Source organism: Mytilus edulis, chromosome 3, assembly GCF_963676685.1.
Source record: "Mytilus edulis chromosome 3, xbMytEdul2.2, whole genome shotgun sequence".
Taxonomy (NCBI): domain Eukaryota; kingdom Metazoa; phylum Mollusca; class Bivalvia; order Mytilida; family Mytilidae; genus Mytilus; species Mytilus edulis.
In genome coordinates, this window is record NC_092346.1 from 65,225,896 (window position 1) to 65,247,413 (window position 21,518).

At 31.6% G+C, this 21,518-nt stretch overlaps 1 protein-coding gene across 1 annotated transcript in view; it reads right to left on the reverse strand.

The window, feature by feature from the left end:
* Nucleotides 1-418: 418 nt before the first annotated feature.
* Nucleotides 419-21,518, reverse strand: part of LOC139517132 (thioredoxin domain-containing protein 16-like) — a 52,991-nt gene continuing 31,891 nt past the window's right edge. Inside the window, exons 11-20 of the mRNA XM_071307839.1 lie at nt 18,650-18,878; nt 16,808-16,944; nt 15,146-15,230; nt 8,464-8,602; nt 7,868-8,028; nt 6,657-6,747; nt 4,261-4,354; nt 3,068-3,205; nt 2,247-2,332; nt 419-805 (exon numbers count right to left, since the gene is read on the reverse strand). Coding sequence (XP_071163940.1) covers nt 602-805; nt 2,247-2,332; nt 3,068-3,205; nt 4,261-4,354; nt 6,657-6,747; nt 7,868-8,028; nt 8,464-8,602; nt 15,146-15,230; nt 16,808-16,944; nt 18,650-18,878 — 1,364 coding nt within the window. The 3' untranslated portion in view covers nt 419-601. The remainder of the gene's footprint in view (nt 806-2,246; nt 2,333-3,067; nt 3,206-4,260; nt 4,355-6,656; nt 6,748-7,867; nt 8,029-8,463; nt 8,603-15,145; nt 15,231-16,807; nt 16,945-18,649; nt 18,879-21,518) is intronic.

Here is a 21,518-nt window from a genome sequence, read left to right on the forward strand (position 1 = left end):
AATGAATTTGTGGAGGTTGGGGAGAGAATAACAACATAATAAACAAACCAGTACATAAACATATATCTATACTGTATTTCAAATCAAAGAACAAAATGTGTCTTTGAAATTTCAACTTAAAATTGAGTAGTATGTAAATAGATTTCACAGATCGACAGATTTCATAAAAAATGGCACAAAACTAAACCATTATACAACAACAATAATTAAAGAGACAGAATAACTTGACTAGTAACAAGATTTCCAATATAGTCATTAGAATGCCAGATATATTCATACTGACTGTTTCAATCTGAGACTCCAATTTGAGGATGATAAAGACCCAAAAAGTAACTGTAATTCAAACCTTTCTTTTTACCATTGAACCGTAACATTCAAATTATGCAAGGATGCCATTTACATATAACTGACTTGGCAACAGTTAGGACATAACTATATATTATAATACTATTACAAGTTTTAGCAGTCATATTTCTACAGAATTTCTATAAATCTAGGAATCTAAAAAAATAAAAAAATGCTTTTGACAGTATTTTGATTGACGTTGTATGTTGAAATCTCATATGGAATTAATGATAAAAGTAACTTAATTTATAATAATTTATAATTCAGTATGTTTTGATTTATGTTCCTTTGACTTTTGACCTTGATGACTGGCAGAATCTGCAGTTTCCTTATATTTTCTATCCACTTCAGGAGGGGAGGTAACTTTCCCCTCACTTCCTTCAGGATGATCTTTATGCCTTCTTCCTCCACCAGATTTATAAAGACGTGTTTTATGAAGGGCCACCAATTCTTCTCTTATCTGTAAGAGTACATTCATATATATTAATGCTAACAAGATTTTAAATTAAGTTTTATAAGCAACATTTGCAAAATAAATAATTTACTTACATACTGCTTTAAATTTTTAAGTTAATTGAAATACATATTTATTTTCATGTCAGAATTTTTTCCTTAAATCTTTAAAGAACAGTGAAAGGTATTTCTTTAAAACATATCATTTACTAAATATAGTTATATCCAAACCCTAAGTTCTTTGTGGTGGTGAACCCTGTATGTTTTTTAAAGGCACTTATGTCCGATGGGATTATCAAAAAATTTCAATATTCAAATATGTTTCTAATACTTTTTCAATAAAAACAGATTAAATCAACCTTTTAACATTTTCAATACTAGATTCCTAAATTATGATAAAAATTTCATTTGATACTAACTATACTTTTCTTTAAATTCAATATCAACCACTACTGAGGCTGAACAATCTTTTACAGCATGTTTCTTAGTTTTAATTTGGAATGAAAAAAAAATGAAGTGTCAATTAGCTTACTGACAATATGTTCAGCTCACACTACCTTATTTTCATGTTCATGGAACAAAAATTTGGGTCGAATTCCTGGCTTGGCATATATTTTTTTAAGTTCTCACATCTGACATAATGAACATGTGTAAAGTTTAAAGTTGATGTTACCACAACTTTATTGAAAACTTTCTCAACCAAAACACTTAAATCTGATAAAGACTGTTGGAAAAACACAGGGACACACAGACATGAAAACATAATGTCCCCTTACTACCATATGCAAAACATTATAAATTCACAATATTTCAGGTAATCAATGTAATGCACATGTATAGTTTTTCCAATATATGATGGAGTCAAACCATACTTTGACTCTACATCTACCGTATATATCTTCCTTTATCACCTTAATCATATAGTTTAATTTTGGATGTGACACATCTTTCAATTGTGTGAAATTTTTATGCCCCATTTATGGGCATTATGTTTTCTGGTCTATGCGTCCGTTCGTCCATCTGTCTGTCCCACTTCAGGTTAAAGTTTTTGGTCAAGGTAGTTTTTGATGAAGTCGAAGTCTAATCAACTTGAAACTTAGTACACATGTTCCCTATGATATGATCTTTCTAATTTTAATGCCAAATTAGAGATTTCCCCCCATTTTCACAGTCCACTGAACATAGAAAATAATAGTGTAGATGGAGCATCCTTGAACTGGGGACACATTCTTATTTGTATATCAGATGCTAGACATTTAGAATTAAATTATAAGGCATTACTATATTTTTTTCTCATCTATTCAAAATAACCTAAAAAAAAATATGGTGCACACTGCCTGTAATGCATTTTTGATGTTATTTCTTCATAGACAGAAAGAATAAAGTCATTCCTTCAATAGTATCAAATCTTTGTTTAGATGTAATTAACATTCAGTTAAAGAACTTACCTCATCCTCCTCAGAGTCAAGATTTTTAGTCTCAGCCTTCACCCTTTCTTCTTCTGCATTAATTTCTCTCCCATCTTTATCAAAACCTATAAAGTTATGAGAATAGACTTAATCAATCTGATTGTATTTACTATAAAATTTGATTTAGCTTTCCAAACTTAACATCTAGAGAACTCATGGAAGATATATTATTAGAATAAATGGGGAATGTGTTCATGGTACTCAGATTATGCCCCTTCTGGCATATCATATAAAGGGACATAGTTGAAACAGTAAAAATGACACTTCCAAAATTTGTACTTGATCTGAGTTGTGTGGTAATATGTTTCATAATATTCGGTTGAGGCAAATAAAAGTTCATTATTGTAAGATAACAGAAACGAAAAATTAAGTTATTTTTCCATAAGTTTTTAGGGGCATAACTCTAAAAAGGTTAAAGTGACACCATAAAAATTCAAAATTGATCAGTATTTTGTGATAAGCATTTTGTAGGCAAACTAAATTTAGAGCCAGGAAACCAACTTTGGGACGTAAGGACATAAGTATGTACACATGGACAAAAGTAAATCTTATTATCCTCTCCGCTACGGTGGGGGCATAAATGTGTTGTGTGTATAAAAATCATGCCATATGGTTATTGTTATTTAATTAATCTTTAATCATTTTTGCATAAATTTTAGATAGTATGTATACTACTTCCAGAATATTAAAGCTCTCTTACAATCAATCTAAAACAAAAGGTCTCACATAACTGTCATTGTTTAGTGAATCCCAACCAAATTTATCCAAATATAAAATATCCACCTTAGATGATAACTCACCAACACCATGTTCCTCTACAATTCTTTCGCCCTGATTTCTTTGCTTCTTTTTCTTCTTTCTTTCATTTTCTTTGTCTATTAATGACAGGAAATCATAACCATGCTTCTTTGGCTTCCAGTCTCCTTGTTCTAATACCTCTGTAAATATTAAAGATACTCCAAACCTCTGTACTGCTTAGCGATAACAAATAACTCTTATAAAATCTTATAAAGACTAATGTTGTTCTAATGTTACTTAAGTTTGCCTCTCCGTAATATACACATGTTTTGTTTTAATTTTGTTATTTACTGGTCAAGAAAGTATTATTGCTGTTATTTTCAGTAATTTTATCCAAATACAAGGACAAATCATGTTAGAATTTGCATGACATAATTCACATACATTTTCATCGCAATAATGAAATTTGGTATGATTACCAATGAGACAGCTATATATTAAGACAAGTAAAAAGTTGTAAACAATTACAGGGCAAGAAAAAAATACTTTTTAAAAAAAACATTAGTATCACATTCAAGTTTAATTGATCTGGTAACACATATTTGTAAAACATTTGTCGTAATTCAAAGTTTTGTATTGAAGCTAGCAAGATGCAGTTTGACTTTATACTGTGTTTTAACAATAGCAACATTTGTATCAGTTAACTGCTAGTAGTCTGTTGTTATTTATGTATTATTGTCATTTTGTTTATTTTCTTTGGTTACATCTTCTGACATCAGACTCGGACTTCTCTTGAACTGAATTTTAATGTGCGTATTGTTATGCATTTACTTTTCTACATTGGTTAGAGGTATAGGGGAGGGTTGAGATCTCACAAACATGTTTAACCCCGCCGCATTTTTGCGCCTGTCCCAAGTCAGGAGCCTCTGGCCTTTGTTAGTCTTGTATTATTTTAATTTTAGTTTCTTGTGTACAATTTGGAAATTAGTATGGCGTTCATTATCACTGGACTAGTATATATTTGTTTAGGGGCCAGCTGAAGGACGCCTCCAGGTGCGGGATTTTCTCGCTACATTGAAGACCTGTTGGTGACCCTCTGCTGTTGTTTTTTATTTGGTCGGGTTGTTGTCTCTTTGACACATTCCCCGTTTCATTCTCAATTTTAATTTGACATTTTTTAACTTCTGCACATTATGGTCACATATTGAATTAATTCAAAATAACTATTCTTTATCTTTAAATTGATAATACAAACTAGATGGTTCAATCTTCTCGTTCATGACGCTGGTCAACCATTCAGAAACGGTATCTTCAACTGGATATTCATCCTTGTTATTAAATACAATTCCCTGGAAATAATCATAAGAAAAATCAGTAACAGGAATTAAAATTAAAGCCATAGAAGGGGCTTCTAAAATGTAAATCTGTTAAAAGGTCAATAGAAGTTGTAATATTTAATATATATATCCATTATAGGGTCTGGAGCTGAGTGACTGCATGGATCAGTAATAACATACTTAAATTTGAAAAGCATGTGTTGAAAAAAATCATAAGCTATTGTACAGATACAATTTTAGCTGCATGTCCCCTTCAGTGGGAAGTAAAATTCAATATCACGTTGTATATGTTAGTTTCATACACCAAACTTAGACTTAAAGATCAGTATGTACAAGTCTGGCATTCTTTACTTGAAAACTCGCCAAAAGCAATAAATTATAAACTTTTTAAAGATTTTTTTGGAAAAGAAGATTATTTTGAAATTCTTGGGAACAAACTGTCTATTGATTTGTGTAGATTTAGGACCACAAATCACAAGCTCCCTATTGAACAGGGTAGATGGAACAATATAGTTAGAAACAATAGAATTTGTCTTCTATGTAACAAAAATGATATTGGTGATGAATTGCATTATATATTAGAATGTAAATACTTTGAAGAAAACAGGAAACATTGTCTGTCACATTATTATTTAAAAAATGCAAATATTGTCAAATACAAATAGATTATGTCTTCAAAAAACAAATCAGTATTGATTAAATTATGTAAATTTATAAAGATTATTAACACAGGTGTATGTGCTCCTGGCTAAAATGGACTTCAGATCTTGTCTTAGCAACTATTTTGTTTGTTTTGTCTTGTAAATATTGTACATAATTGCATGTCTTCTCTATACCAATGTATATGGTTTACTGAGAATAAAGATATATATATTGTATTGGTTGCAGTTGATTCAACAACAATTCTGGACAAAGGAAGATAACTCAAATTATTAAAATTACTTAAACAATGATATTGTTAATTTTTAGAACAGATACCCTTGCAAAAGTTATGTAATTTTCCTGACATGTATAACATCATTTTGTGACGTGAATATCAGAGTGTTTATTTCATTGATAAGTTCTTGGAAATGTTCATATCTACTCATGGAAAGGGTGTTTAGAATGTTATGATCAATGCACTATATTTTGTGCATCTCAAACGCAGACAAAACTTGGAAGATTAAGATTCACGTCAGTACCATAGGTTTTTGATTGCATTTTATGCAATCTCTACCGAAAAACCAAAGGACTCAGATGTATAAACTTACAGGTCAACATAGTATGTTTTAATTTTTATAGTTTTTAGAGATTTTAGAGGACAACGGTACCAAAAAGAACAAAAGAACATTCAAACTCATAAGTAGACAATAAACTGACAACACCATGGCTAAACAAGAAAAAGACCAATATACAAACAATAGTACACAAAACATAACATAAAAACTTAAGACTGAGGAATACAAAACCCACCAAAACTTGGGGTGATCTGAGAGCTCCAGAAGAGTAAGTATATCCTGCTCCATATGTGGAACTGTCCTGTTACTTAAGTAAGTACAACTCCAGTAAAAAGTCAGTAGTTCACCTTCAGGGAAAAGGGAACCATATCAACAACATTTGTTTGGGCCTTTCGTGAATTTATTTACCATGAATTTATTTACCATCAAGAAATGTAAACATAGTGTTCTTTTGACAATATTTCATCTATCAATAACTTAGTAAATATATCTATATGCATGTCTGGTTAACATGCAATGATATGTATTTATCAATGTTATAAAGAACACGTGTATTTGTTGTGACATTTGTCACATGACTAGATATACCTGTTTAAGGTATACTCTAAAGTAATAAGTATTTCACGAGCTTATATAAGCGGGAAGAATTGTAACGGTAAATCTGTGTGTAATTATGTGTCATTCGACGCTTGCATTTCGGACAGTTCAGTCTGGTCATTTGACCCCACCCACCCACTTTTATTTTGTCAATATTGTCAATTGATGTATTCATGCTTATGATTGATGTGGATGTTTTTTAAGATTATACATGTTTGAAAAGATTGTTAACAAAGATGTTTCTTTTGTAGATTGTGTATAATTGGAAAATGATATGTTGAAGCAGCGGCTACGGGCATGCATACAAATATTCATATATTGTAAATAAAATGAATAAACATGCTTAACTGTACTGTCCAGGCGAGCTGATATCCCAAACAGTGTTTGGTTTTTTATTTATAAATATTTTATGTTCGTTTGAGTTGACGAACAAGAACATAATGTATATTTTCATTCTTATTTGTATAATTTATATCATTATAAAATCAATTACAACTTACCTTTTTCAGATCTACATAACATATTTCTGGTACCCTGTTATCTTTATCATATTCATTTAAAACAGATCTACCAACTGACTTGGGATCAGCACTAGAAAATAAAATAAAAGGTTCTTTATGGGTTTTTTTTTTATTTCACTCTAGGAGTATGGCATTGCTCATGAGTTCAATTAAATATAATCAAGCTGTGTTGTACCATGCAAAATGATTGTAGTGCTGAATTATAACAAGTTAAGTCACAAAACCTTTCAGATACCTGAATTTAAAAAAAACCAAAAAGTCAAAGTTGTTCTAAAGTGATGTTTGGGTTATAGTGACCTAATCAAAAGAGGTTTATTGTAGTTATAAAATTGAACTGAAACAAATCGCAAGTTCCTTGGAAATTAATTTAATAACAATTTCAGTTCCTCATTTTGTCTTCCATGCATGAAATGAAGATCAATGAAGATTAAAATGTCAAACTAAAATATGTTTGATCAATGTTGTACTTTATAATACAATAATGATGCTGAAATAGTATTGATATAAGTTCTAATATGACATGCTTCTTTCGTTTCTGAACAAACCCATGCTCTAAATGGAATAAAATTTGTTTGCACATGTGTATATTGACTTCTTCAGAATAATGAATTTTATCAAATTATCATGCACTTAATATATTTCCTTAACTTTAAAACACTTTTAAACTCTTAGATGGTGCACATGATGTTACTAATTCATTTATTATGACTATAATGTGTTGCATTCCGAAATTGACATATTTGACCGAGATACAACAACCGTTCATGCTGGCTGTTCAAACTCCTCCCTCTGAAAAACACAGTGCCAGCCGTTTGCTTCTTTACAACCAAAAAAGGGGGGTTCATGGAAGAGCCTACACAAACACTTTTACACTAATACTTATTGGACATAGAAATTACCTTAATTGTCCTATTCAGAATCGAAATAATTAATGCAAGCTATACTTTATTGTAGTTTTAACATGGGTAGGCATTATATTCATGTTATATTAGCCCTCACTAACGCTCGGGCAAAAATAATCCAAATTATAATGCCTACCATGCTAAAGTTACAATAAAGTATAGCTTGCATCAATTATTTCGTAAACAAGTGTATAAAAATACATATCTATTTGTATTTACATAGATAGACAAATAAAAATCTATATGATCTGGCCACATTAACAGAGAGGCATAGAAATATAAACTTACTTCATCCAAACAAATTGAAGCATGGGAAATTTGCTAGATATAACTATATCCTCCATGACTTTCTTCAGTCTAGCTGATTCCTGGTACTCATCCAGAAACAAGATTACAAATGGCTTCTGTTGTCTGTACAGTGCTGGAAACCATTCCACTGTTAACTCAGGCTACAAACGAAACAATGTATGCATATAAATGAACGTGAAAGTCATTTCAATTGTATGAGATATTCATCATATCATTTTACAATGTATCATCAAATAATAAAATCAGAAATATTAAATAGGTCAAATTTTCAAGCATTTTTTTTTTTCTAAAATGAAAAGAATTCCAAAATTTGCATTGAAAACTGTAACAATGACCTCTTTTTAATATAGGCAGTTCTTTGCATTTATAATAGTTTTTTTCCAGAAATGAAGACTTTTACTAGACCATCAATGACTCTTTGAATATCCAATCTTTGATTAAGAATACACTGATTAAATTGTGTTTGGCTACACTTTTGAGAAATAAACCAAAGCATAACAATCACAGGAAACTTTGATTTGAATTTTCTCCCTTCCACAACTTCTACAAATCAAATTTTCATCAAAAATTCTTACCATGGATGGGATACTAGCTTTGATTATAAAATCCTTCATTTCAGTAACTTCTAATTTACCAATATAAACTACATGAGGTTTGAGAATATCAGACCTTCTTAGTACAACTATTGATGGAACTTTAAATTTAAAGTCCGGTCTGAAAAAAAGAATAATTGTAACTTAAATCAGTAGAAATGATTGAGTCTGTAGTTGTAACATAACATATCACTATGCATTTATTTTTTGAAAGCAGTCAGTCATTAACCTTAGATATTTGGACAAACAGAAAAACCATAAACTATTATTCATCATGTTCATTTTCTTAAATTTAAAATGGGTGATTTCAGTGAAACATACTAATGTATATTTTGAGCATTAATTATTTAGGTGGTTTTTTTTTCTTCTCATAAATCAAATTATTTATAACCTTGAACTTTACAGTTCATCAGTGCCAATACAAATTTTCAAAGTACACAAGTAAACAGACAGAGAATGTTCATATAATATTGTCTCTGATTTTAATTGCAGTAAAAATGGTTAACTGTTTGATGTTCTTAAAACTTAAAAGTTCAATAAATTTAAACACACTTGGTCTAGACCAGTAATATTTCTTTATGAATTTTACTCTAAGTTCCTTATATTTATGGTGACTTGAGTAACACCGGTATCACTCAGATTACAATTCTACCTTGACAGGTAAGTTTTGATTTAGCCTATAAAATACTTATTTAGCCTTGAGAATTGAAAGGTCAGTTTATCCCATTCATACAATAGAAGTTTACCTATAAGGGTCAGAATGGGGTTTATAGAATAGAGAATAAATGTAATAGCAACAAAAAAATAGAGAATAGAGAAAATGAACAAGAAAATAAAGAATAGAGAATAATGCGGTGCAAAAGTATAAAGAATAACTGTGCTAAATAAAAAGGTAACTTAGGTAACTGTAATGCAATACTGATAATATAATGATCAATGTACATAATTGATAAATAATCTTGTAACAGACAGACTATATAGTAAAATCATTTTCATGAGAATTTTACAGAATGAGATTTATTTTTAAGGCTATTAAAAGAAAAATGCCCTAAAAATTTAAAGAATACAGATATTAAAAAAACCCATGCAGGTCCTCATGTCACTTACATTGTCAAAATATAGGACACATCTAGTCAAACTGGTTTTAAACTAGACATCTAGTCAAACTGGTTTGGTATAACTGACTGTTTTTTGCCCTAGATGTCTATTTCACAGTGACCTTATGTGTTTGTGCTAAGAGTACATTGTACTGTCATATTTATTGATTTTCTGTTGGGACATGACCTACATTGTTAACATGCAAAACAGTGGCTTGAGATTTCAACTGATATTAGTATAAAAAGTAAGTAAGTATATCATTTATTATAGTGACATGTGTAGTATATATAATATTACATAATAAGAATACAATAGTTAAATAAATTTACACCCGGCCCGTTGGACCTATAAGTCACTTTAAACCTAATGTTCAAATTTGCATTGCGCAATGTGATTGTTACTTATAAAGAAGTTCCTTTCTTTTACAGAAAAATAAATTCAAATATTTAGCAGTTTGTCTTTGATGAAGTGTCATTAAATTAGCAAATGTTCTATTATCAATAAAATGTCTATCAAGGTTCACTGATTCAAATAATAATTGTCTTAAATTATGGTAAGCTTTACAGTACAACAAGAAATGTTTTTCATCTTCAACAGATCCGTCATCGCAGAAAGTGCAAAATCGTTCATCAGGAGCCTCATTTCTAAATCGTCCAGTTTCAATGCGTAAGGGTAGAATACCACAGCGAAACTGTGCCATAACTTCTGTTTAATAGTAATGTAAATCCTTAATTTGGGTAGAGAAGTGATTTTACCAGTCCAATCGTTTTCACAGTATTCCATAATCTTTGTTTTAAAAAGTTCAATGTTGCATAAATTTACATATTCATAGCAACTGTCCATGTCCACTTTGTGAAAAATTTCCTTCATCTGAGAGCTCCACTGGCCCGATTTATTATAGTTCCAAAGAAAAAGCTTTTTCGTTAGTCTATCATTGTCCATTTTAACAAGCCGATTCCATCTTCTAACCATAGAAATCCACCGTCTTAAAGTTGGCTGTAACCATCCTAGTTCACTGTTTAGAGAAACTACTGGTGCAAATCTGTGTAATCCCAAAAAATATCTAATAGCACGGTTTTGTACAGATTCAATGGAGTGGTATGTTTTATATCCCCAAACACCTGCGCAATAATCAATGACTGGTACAACACACGACTCGAAAAGGGTTTCAAATGTTTTAAATGCAACGTCCTTAAAATTGTGAATCTTTGATATCATACCTCCTAGTGCCCGTCCTCCAGCTTTACCTAATGTTTCGGTGGCAATACTTAAATCCATTTTATCATTGAAAATAATGCCAAGATATTTGTAGTGACTTACATATTGTAAACTGTTTGGTCCAATCTTGAAATTAAAGTTGCTTCATGGGACAAGCTGTTTTCTAAAATGCATGACATTTGATTTTGAACAGTTAACATTGAGTCTCCATCGTTGGCACCAACTGTATAACACATCTAAGCAACGTTGCATATCATTTTCGTTCTCTGTTAGAATAACAATGTCGTCAGCATATAATAGAAGACTGATTTTCTCATTATCAAAAGGTATTCCAGTTTCTCGATCTTTTATTTCAGTAGCTAAATCGTTGACAAATAAAGCGAACAATGTAGGCGATAAATTATCCCCTTGGCGTACCCCTTTGAACACTGGAACCAATTTGTACGATGATCATTTACGCAGACACATGATTCTGTGTCAATGTATAAGCTAGAAATAGCATTATACATGTTTCCGTCAATACCGTTTAATTGCAGTTTGTATTGTAATAAATCCCTATCTACATAATCAAATGCTTTTTGCAGGTCCACAAAGGTAGCAAATGTTGATTTCCTATCCTGAATAAGGCAATTCAAAGAAAACACATGATCCTCACATGACCTATCTCTTCTAAAACCATTTTGTTCATCAACAATTAATCTGTTGTCTTCTAACAATTTTTGCACTCGGTTATTTAAAGTAGAACTGTAACATTTCGCAATTACCGAGAGTAAACTAATCCCTCTGTAATTCAGTGGAATTCTCGTGTCAATAGCAGAACCTTTCGGAATTGGTCGAATTAGTGCTTTCCTCCACAACGACGGATCTTTTCCTGTGTCAAAAAAGAACTGAAATTACACCTGCAATAGTTTAATAATTGGTTCATTTTTAAGCACTTCATTATAAATTCCATCTATTCCAGGAGCTTTTTTCTCTTTCAAATGTAAAACAACTTTTTGTATTTCGTCTATATGAATGTTCTGATTCAGTATATCATTTGGTATATACAACGGGTCAAGCATATTATCTTCTAAAAGTCTTTTATGTCGTAATGCGTTTTCATAAAATTCATCATCGTAATCGTCATTTATGTTCATGTACAAATTTCTAAAATCGGATTCCCATTTGTTTATCACTGTTTTCTCATCGAATGACGTAGAACCATCGTCATTAACACATTCCATCGGAATAGCATTCTTCTTCTTAGGACCAAGTTTTTGTAATTCTGCCCAAAATTTTTTCGGATCTTCTGTATTCAGAGTTTCTATTTGTAAAGATAAATCCTGCTTATATTTACGTTCATGAAATCGTAAACGCTTATCGAATTTCTTTTGCGCCATAACAAATTTGTCCCGTGTCTCACGTTTCGCTTTACTGGTTCTAGATTTCCTAAATTGTTTTTCGCAACTGTGCATAGTTACCCATAAATCACTTAATTCTTGATTCCAGAATGGTTTTTCGTGTTTAAAATGTTTTCTTGTTTTTCTAGACGCCTCATGATATGGTATTGTTTCTTCCATTTCTTTTGTAACAAGTTTGCATTATTCTTCGTAGACCGTATCAATGTCTTCTTGCTGTTCTCTGCAGAGTTCAATTTGACGAATAACCATATGTATAGCCTCTTTCGTGATGTCGGAGCACATAAAGTTTGACGGTATTTCTTTAAATCTGAATCTTTTCTTTGTCGGCAAAACGTTATGTTTCACATTTTCAGATTTAATTATAAAGTTTTCGACATAATTAAATATTAAAAACGCATGGTCTGGAATTCTACTTCTTGTTCCAATAAGATGCTGAATTCTTTCGGATTCGATTATTTCATTGCATGTGATAATTTCGAAATTTTTACAATTTTCAACTAAATCATGCGGAACACATACGTAGTCAACAACTGCTTTTCCTTTTAATGATATTGATGTGAATTTGTTCGACTGTCCTCCTGATCGGCCATTTAGAACACAAAATTTACTATCATTTAGAAATTCGGAAAAAGACTGTCCATGTTGATTATGAGTCTTGTCAATAGTTTCTCTCGTAGTAACATTATGGAATTCGGTAGAAACATCTTTTAGGTTTCCTAATCTCGAGTTAAAGTCACCTAATAGAAATATAGCATCAACATCATAATTCAAGTAGATTTGGGAAAGAACATGTGAATAGAACGTTTGGGCGTCGCGCCCCCAAGGTGAATTCTCCGGCGGAAGATAACATGAAAATGCAACACAAGTAAAATCTGTTTCTTTGTTTCTAAATAGTAACCCTAAGATACCATCGACACTTTTATCTATAATACGTACATCAAAACTTTTCAAGATAGAATGCTTTACAAGAAATCCTACACTCCCGGAAGCTTTCGGGGCATTTCTATGAATAAAAGTTCTATTAGATCCATACCATTTATATCCATCTTCTGCTAAATCTAGTTCATTTGTTCCCGACAGGTGAGTTTCGCAAACACTAACAATATCTGCATTTATATTACAGATTAAGGCTCTTCTCAAATTATTGTTATTTACAGTCCAACCACCAACATTGATTTGACAAAACTTTAAGGAATGTTCAACAGACCGGTTTAAATCCTATTTGGTACCATTAGTTTGTTCATTCTCACTAGCTGCTTCCGTTGTTTTCTTTATTATCCGTCCGTAAGCAGTCAATCTGTACGATGAACCATGTGGTAATTCCTTCAACAGAGTTCTTGTATTAATTTCAAACATACGTTCAACATGAGATTTACTGCTGCGTAAATAGATGTTTTTGAAATTTGACGAGTTGCGGAGTTTATGTTTTTTCTCTTAAAATACGTCTTTTTGTATCAACATTCAAAGCAATAATTTTAACAAATCCAGGTCGGTCATGTCTTCGACTTTTCAATCTAAATGCTGCCACAATATCATTTTCGGAAATTTCAGTGTTAATTTCGGCAACAATTTGCTTGGCCTTAATCAAAATATCTTCACCTTCTTCAAACGGAACACCAGACGCAATAACCGTAATTTCATCATTGTTCAGCGGATTAACTTGATTGTTTTGGAATGACTGATTTGTTTGGTTCACGTTCGTTGTACCACTAATGCTGCCTTCGGCAACAACTCCTTCCACTACCGTTAATCTATTCATAACACTTTCGACACTGTTTGACAACTGTTCAATCTTAGTTTGTTGTTGTCCCCATTGTAAATCAATATCAGATTTCAAAACTTTGACTTTATCATCTATACTAGACATAAGCTCTGTTTTCATTTTATCAAGTTTACTTTCAAACATCTTTTGCATAGACGATTGGCCTTTCTTTATATCATTCATAGATTCTATAATAGTTTTGAACTGAGCTTTTATATCATCATCGTCAGAAGACATTTTGTATAGTTTACCTTCTGGTTTTGGAGTTTCGCCGTCTGATAATCTTGGTCTTTTTTCACCTTTGTTCTCCAGATTCTGCGACATTTAGTAGATAAACACCATAGGAATCATTCTCACAATAAATATATTTCCAAACTATATCCAAAGTAGCAAATATTTCAATATTTTCAAGCACAGATACACAAAGAACTTCAAAACGTCTAATATATAATAAATTAATATTTGGAATTTTATATCCTGGTTGATGATGTTTTTTTTGGGACCACAATGTTTTCTTCATTTTTGTTCACATTATGATTATTTTAACCTTCAACATTGTTCAATGCACATTTAAAGATAGAAAAAATTTCAGCTTTCATTTAAAATATTTTGCAACTAAATATATATCTGATTTGGTGTAAACAAAAAACAAGACAGTGTAATAGGTAACCTGCAAGCATAGTCTATTTCTATAACAGTCAAGCAGATTTTTTTTTTTATATCTGAAAAAAAAACTACCATGTAAAGAAATTTGCAATTAAAAGGCCTAAAATAACCCCTAAAATTCAACATTAACAGATTTTTAACAATTAAATCAAGATGCACAAAGTTTTAAGTATTGGTCAGAATATAGGGTTCTTTTGTACTTTAACAATATCACAATAACAATAAAGTGACCTTAATTTTGGACAAGGTAAATGGCATGAAGCCAAATTTATCAACTTCTATTGTTTGAATGGGAAACTGACCATTCAATTCTCAAGGCTAAATAAGTATTTTATATATAGGCTAAATACAAACTTACCTGTCAAGGTAGAATTGTAATCTGAGTGATACCGGTGTTACTCAAGTCACCATAAACTCATATTACAATAGAAGTATCAAAGTTCTTAAGTCAATTTACTTGGAAAAAAACCCAAAATATTGAAATACTGCTTTATAAGCTAGCCCTTTTTGTCAAACATACATTTTACTGGCAGCTCCATCATTGTTGTAGGCAAAAGTCATAGTATCTTCTAGCTGACTTGCTACATCTTTATATACCTTCAATTCTGAAAATATTAAGAGATTTGTCATAATAATACCTATGTTTGTAGATTCCTTACCAGATAAGTACAGATATCTCACATATGCAAACCTATGCATTCAAATTTTAAGGATGTACACCTCTGAGGAGCCAAAAATTTCTAGAATTAAACTTTTTTTTTAACCTGATTTTGGGGTTTATAAGGCTGTAACAAAATTATTAGTGAAGAAAAAATCATATGGTGGTGCACTTCTTTTTTGCTACAGCCCTTTGAAAATGCCCAATTTTAATGATTTTCCCATTTTTCATCGATTTTTACCCATTTTTGGGCAATTATCGTGAAAAAAGTCACAGTTCCACAATTAAACTTTTTTTATACTTTCCATAAAGATGAAGTGGAACAATCTGAATAAATTTAACTTAAAAAAACTATAAATAGGTGTTAATATAAGAAAGTTTTATCATATTTTGACGCTTTTTTGTGTAAAAATTGACCATGCTGTCCATTTTGTATTTTTGTGATTTTTCTCAGTTTGAAGAACAAAATGCATATTATTTCAACTTTTTTATTATAAATGATTGGAAAAATACATATCTAAGAAATTTGAAAAGACCAAAATGATATGGGATGTACATGATTCTTGTAAAATCATTTTTTGTATCCCTAACCCATTTTCTCAAAATTTTGGCTAAAAATACTGACTTGATTGGTTGTAAAATTTGAAAACTGGAATACTCAAAAACCATTCATTGTAAATACACAATTTTTTCAGAGTTATGTTTGATTATAACATTTTTAAAATTCATTGATACTTTCCACTTGTATCATGTTTTGGAAATAATTCAAGAACGAGATTTCAACGAGACTGAACGAGACTGATAAGTCAGAAGAATACATCCTTAACTGAAGCTATATTTTGAAAATTTGTTATAAAAAGAAAGACAACTCTGATTTGTCTTGTGTAAAAAAGTTATATTCTGTCATCACTTGGTAGTAAAAATGTACATTGTACGAACACACTTGGGGAAAATATTTGCCAATCTGCAATTACTGGTAACTAGGTATTTCTGTTGTCTATAGTAATCATATCATAATATAATCTGCAAAGATCATGCCCCTGTTTTAAACACAATTTACAGTGTTTTTTATTAAACAGATGTGCCATGTAAGTTGAAAGATTTATAAACATATTACAATTGTGGAATACTGCATTCAACCTCTGATGTTTTTTGGTTATTTATGTCATTAAATTACTTATGTATACCACACACCGCTATTCATTCATGTTTAATCTTGATAAAAAACTTAAGTTCACAAATCAATAAAATTTAACACCTTTTTTCTGTTACTTTTATATTAAAGAGGAATATCATGTATGCTGTTAAGTTCTAACAGTTTTGAATGCATTCTTTAATCCATGCTTAATATATATACAGGTAGACCTTTTATGTTAAAATAGTCTATTTTGTTTTTGCATCTTTTTATTTTTTGTTGTTGTTTTATCTTCACACTGGTATATCCATCATATTAAAACGTCACAAAAACATGTATATAACAAAATAGTACTAACATCAATTATACAAAAATGTAAAGGTTTTTACCTGTATAGTGTGACTTATCTAACAATGCCATGACAACAGTTTCGGTAACAACCTGTTTACTATTTGGTAACACACCATTCATCAAATCCATGATTGATGTGGAATCTACTAAATTTACTGGGTTAGACTGATTAAGCCTGTACACAAAGAAATCTTTTTTAATACATGTTTACTATATATGATTTCAAATTTCACATTGTGGTAATATGACATTTTCATCTTCTCTTGAAGTGTTTGGTGTTTGAGAACTTATATTGCTTGTGATCCTTGAAATGTTCTGTGTTTGAAAACTCGTGCTGCATGTGATCCTATCAATCTTTTGAAAATTTAAGAAAATATAGTTTGAATTAACTTTGAATGACATTAATAGCAGCTGATAAAACTAAGAACAACCTTGAAATTTCTCAAGGTGTTCAGTCTAGACAACATTGAAAAAATATTCAAAATGTTTGACAATTTTTCATTTTGAAAAGCAAGAATAACTAGAGGCTCTCAAGAGTCTGTGTCGCTCACCTGTTACTGTATTTACTGATGTCGGCCATCTTGGGTGGTAGGCGGGGTCATTATACACTTTTTTTAAATAGATACCCTAGTAATGATTGTGGTCAAGTTTGGTTAAATTTGGCCCATAGTTATAGAAAAGAAGACTTTTGTACAAGTTACAAAAATGACGAAAAGTTGTTCAATATTGACTATAAAAAGCAATAACTCCTTAAGAGGTCCTCTAATAATTTTGATCAAGTTGACTTATTTGTAGATCTTACTTTTCTGAACATTATTGCTGTTTACAGTTTATCTCTATCTATAATAGTATTCAAGATAATAACCAAAAACTGCAAAATTTCCTTAAAATTACCAATTTTAAGGCAGCAACCCAACAACGGGTTGTCAGATTGATCTGAAATTTTGCGAGGGGATAGATCTTATTCTGATGGACATTTAAATCTTGAAAGATTTGCCCTAAATGTCTTAGTTTCAAAGATATAAAGCAAAAACTGCATTTTACCACTATGTTCTAATTTTAGCCATGTCGGCCATTTTGTTTGGTAGGCCAAGTCATCGGACACATTTTTAAAACTATATACCACAATGATAATTGTGACTAAGTTTGATTAAATTTGGCCCAGTAGTTTCAGAGAAGAAGATTTTTGTACAAGTTACAAAAAATGACAAAAAGTTGTTAAAAATTGACTATAAAGGGCAATAACTCCTTAAGGGGTTGACTGACAATTTTGGTCATGTTGACTTATTTGTAGGTCTTACTTTGCTGAACATTATTGCTGTTTACAGTTTATCTCTATCTATAATAGTATTCAAGATAATAACCAAAAACTGCAAAATTTCCTTAAAATAACCAATTCAGGGGCAGCAACCCAACAACAGGTTGTCCGATTCGGCTGAAAATTTCAGGGCAGATAGATTTTGACCTGATCAACAATTTTACCCCCATGTCAGATTTGCTCTAAATGCTTTGGTTTCAAAGATATAAGTTAAAATATACATTTTACCCCTGTGTTCTATTTTTAGCCATGGCGGCCATCTTGATTGAATGGCCAGGTCATCGGACACATTTTTTAAACTAGATACCCCAAGAATGATTGTGGCCAAGTTTGGTTAAATTTGGCCCAGTAGTTTCAGAGAAGATTTTTGTAAAAGTTTACGGACGACGGACGACGGACGCAGGACGCTGGACAACGGACGAAGGACGACGGACGCCAAGTGATGAGAAAAGCTCACTTGACCTTTCAGGTCAGGTGAGCTAAAAATGTACTTTACGTTTGCACAACACACTTTTTTCATAACAAATAATTTACAGTAATTCTTTAAAAAATTTTAACTTACAATTTGACAGTTGTAACAACAGCTTTGCTATCTAACAAGCCTTTGTAATCTTTCAACATCTTTCCATTACGGTACATCCTCATGGTGGGATATATGTTAATCTTTTCATTGCCACAGACATCAGTCCAATCATGACAATTGACCCTGGTCAGTGGGCGAGCTGGATCACTTTCTATCTCCTTAGAAGCATCAGCATAAGCATACAAGAATGCCATGCTCTTGTCGTCAACTTAATAACAGAAAACATTTAACTATATTTTTTTTTTTACCAATTTTCAAGACGTTTCGGCCATTGGCCTTCTTCATTTATTTAATTTTTCTTCTAAACCACATGGAAAACATTTTACTTTACAGTACATCCTAAAAATAAAGAAACTGAAGAGGGCCAATGGCTGAAATGTCTTGAAAATTGGTTTATGACTTCAATAATGTAATATATGTTCCTTATTGGAATTTTTGACACAAGCATAAAAAAAGATTAGCATATGCCTACTACGAATTCCTTTATTTATGTGGATACCGATTTTCGTGGATTGAGCATAAAATTGTATTATCATGGGATATTTGATTTTGGGGTTCTCCCAAATTCTGCATACAAGTCTATGGAAAATGTGTACTTCCTTGAATATTTTAATAAGTGGATAAATTATTCACTCAAAATCCATAAATATTGGTAGCCTACAAATGATAAGGAATCCTCAGCATTTCTTTCTGTTCAGTTCTATGTTACTTGTGGTTTGTTTTAGGTAAACCTTCAGTAAAGATAACACCCAAAGAAATTTGGTTTATCTGTACAGGAAAATAAACTAGAGGCTTAGAGCCTGTGTCGCTCACCTTGGTCTATGTGCATATTAAACAAAGGAGTCACAAATGGATTCATGACAAAATTGTATTTTGGTGATGGTGATGTGTTTGAAGTTCTTACTTTACTGAACATTCTTGCTTCTTACAATTATATCTATAATGAACTTTGCCCATTAGTAACAGAGAAAAATATTTGGTAAAAATTTACATAAATTTACCAAATTAATGAAAATTGTTAAAAATTGACTATAAAGGGCAATAACTCCTTAAGGGGTCAATTGACCATTTAGGTCATGTGGACTTATTTGTAGATCTTACTTTGATGAACATTATCGCTGTTTACAGTTTATCGCTATCTATAATAGTATTCAAGATAACCAAAAACAGCAAAATTTCTTTAAAAATTACCAATTGGAGGGCAGCAACCCAACAACCGGTTGTCCAATTCATTTGAATATTTCAGGGCAGATATATATTGACTTGATTAACAATTTAACTCCTTGTCAGATTTCCTCTAAATGATTTGGTTTCAGAGTTATAAGCAAAAAACTACATTTTACCCCTGTTCTATTTTTAGCCGTGGTGGCCATCTTGGTTGGATGGCCAGGTCATCGGACACATTTTTCAAACAAGGTACCTCAAAGATAATTGTGGTTAAGTTTGAATTAATTTGGCCTAGTAGTTTCAGAGGAGAAGATTTTTGTAAAAGATAACTAAGATTTACGAAAAATGGTTAAAAATTGACTATAAAGGGCAATAACTCCTAAAGGGGTCAACTGACCATTTCGGTCATGTTGACTTATTTGTAAATCTTACTTTGCTGAACATTATTGCTGTTTACAGTTTATCTCTATCTATAATAATATTCAAGATAATAACCAAAAATGGCAAAATTTCCTCAAAATTACCAATTCAGGGGCAGCAACCCAACAACAGGTTGACCGATTCATCTGAAAATTTCAGGGCAGATAGATCTTGACCTGATAAACATTTTTACCCCATGTCAGATTTGCTCTAAATGCTTTCGTTTTTGAGTTATAAGCCAAAAACTGCATTTTACCCCTATGTTCTATTTTTAGCCGTGGCGGCCATCTTGGTTGGTTGACCGGGTCACGCCACACATTTTTTAAACTAGATACCCCAAAGATGATTGTGGCCAAGTTTGGATTAATTTGGCCCAGTAGTTTCAGAGGAGAAGATTTTTGTAAAAGATTACTTAGATTTATGAAAAATGGTTAAAAATTGACTATAAAGGGCAATAACTCCTAAAGGGGTCAACTGACCATTTCGGTCATGTTGACTTATTTGTAAATCTAACTTTGCTGAACATTATTGCTGTTTACAGTTTATCTCTATCTATAATAATATTCAAGATAATAACCAAAAACAGCAAAATTTCCTCAAAATTACCAATTCAGGGGCAGGAACCCAACAACGGGTTGACCGATTCATCTGAAAATTTCAGGGCAGATAGATCTTGACCTGATAAACATATTTACCCCATGTCAGATTTCCTCTAAATGCTTTGGTTTTTGAGTTATAAGCCAAAAACTGCATTTTACCCCCATGTTCTATTTTTAGCCGTGGCGGCCATCTTGGTTGGTTGACCGGGTCACGCCACACATTTTTTTAACTAGATACCCCAATGATGATTGTGGCCAAGTTTGGTTCAATTTGGCCCAGTAGTTTCAGAGGAGAAGATTTTTGTAAAAGTTAACGACGACTGACGACGACGGACGACAGACGACGGACGACGACGACGGACGCCGGACGCAAAGTGATGGGAAAAGCTCACTTGGCCCTTCGGGCCAGGTGAGCTAAAAAGGAATATCCTCAACTCAGTTAATTATTCTTATAACTATGTAATTTTTTTCAATAATGAATCAATCAGAAAGCAGTGAACAGATCGTGAATAAATTGGCTTAAAAAAGAAATTTTAACTGATATGTGTAGCCTACTTGACAAATCAAAAATGATCAAAGGCAGACTGACCTGGCCCTTCTTCTGAATAGACTTCATAAAAAAAAAGGTGTTTCTAAAATTGAACTAAAGGGATATTTGAAAC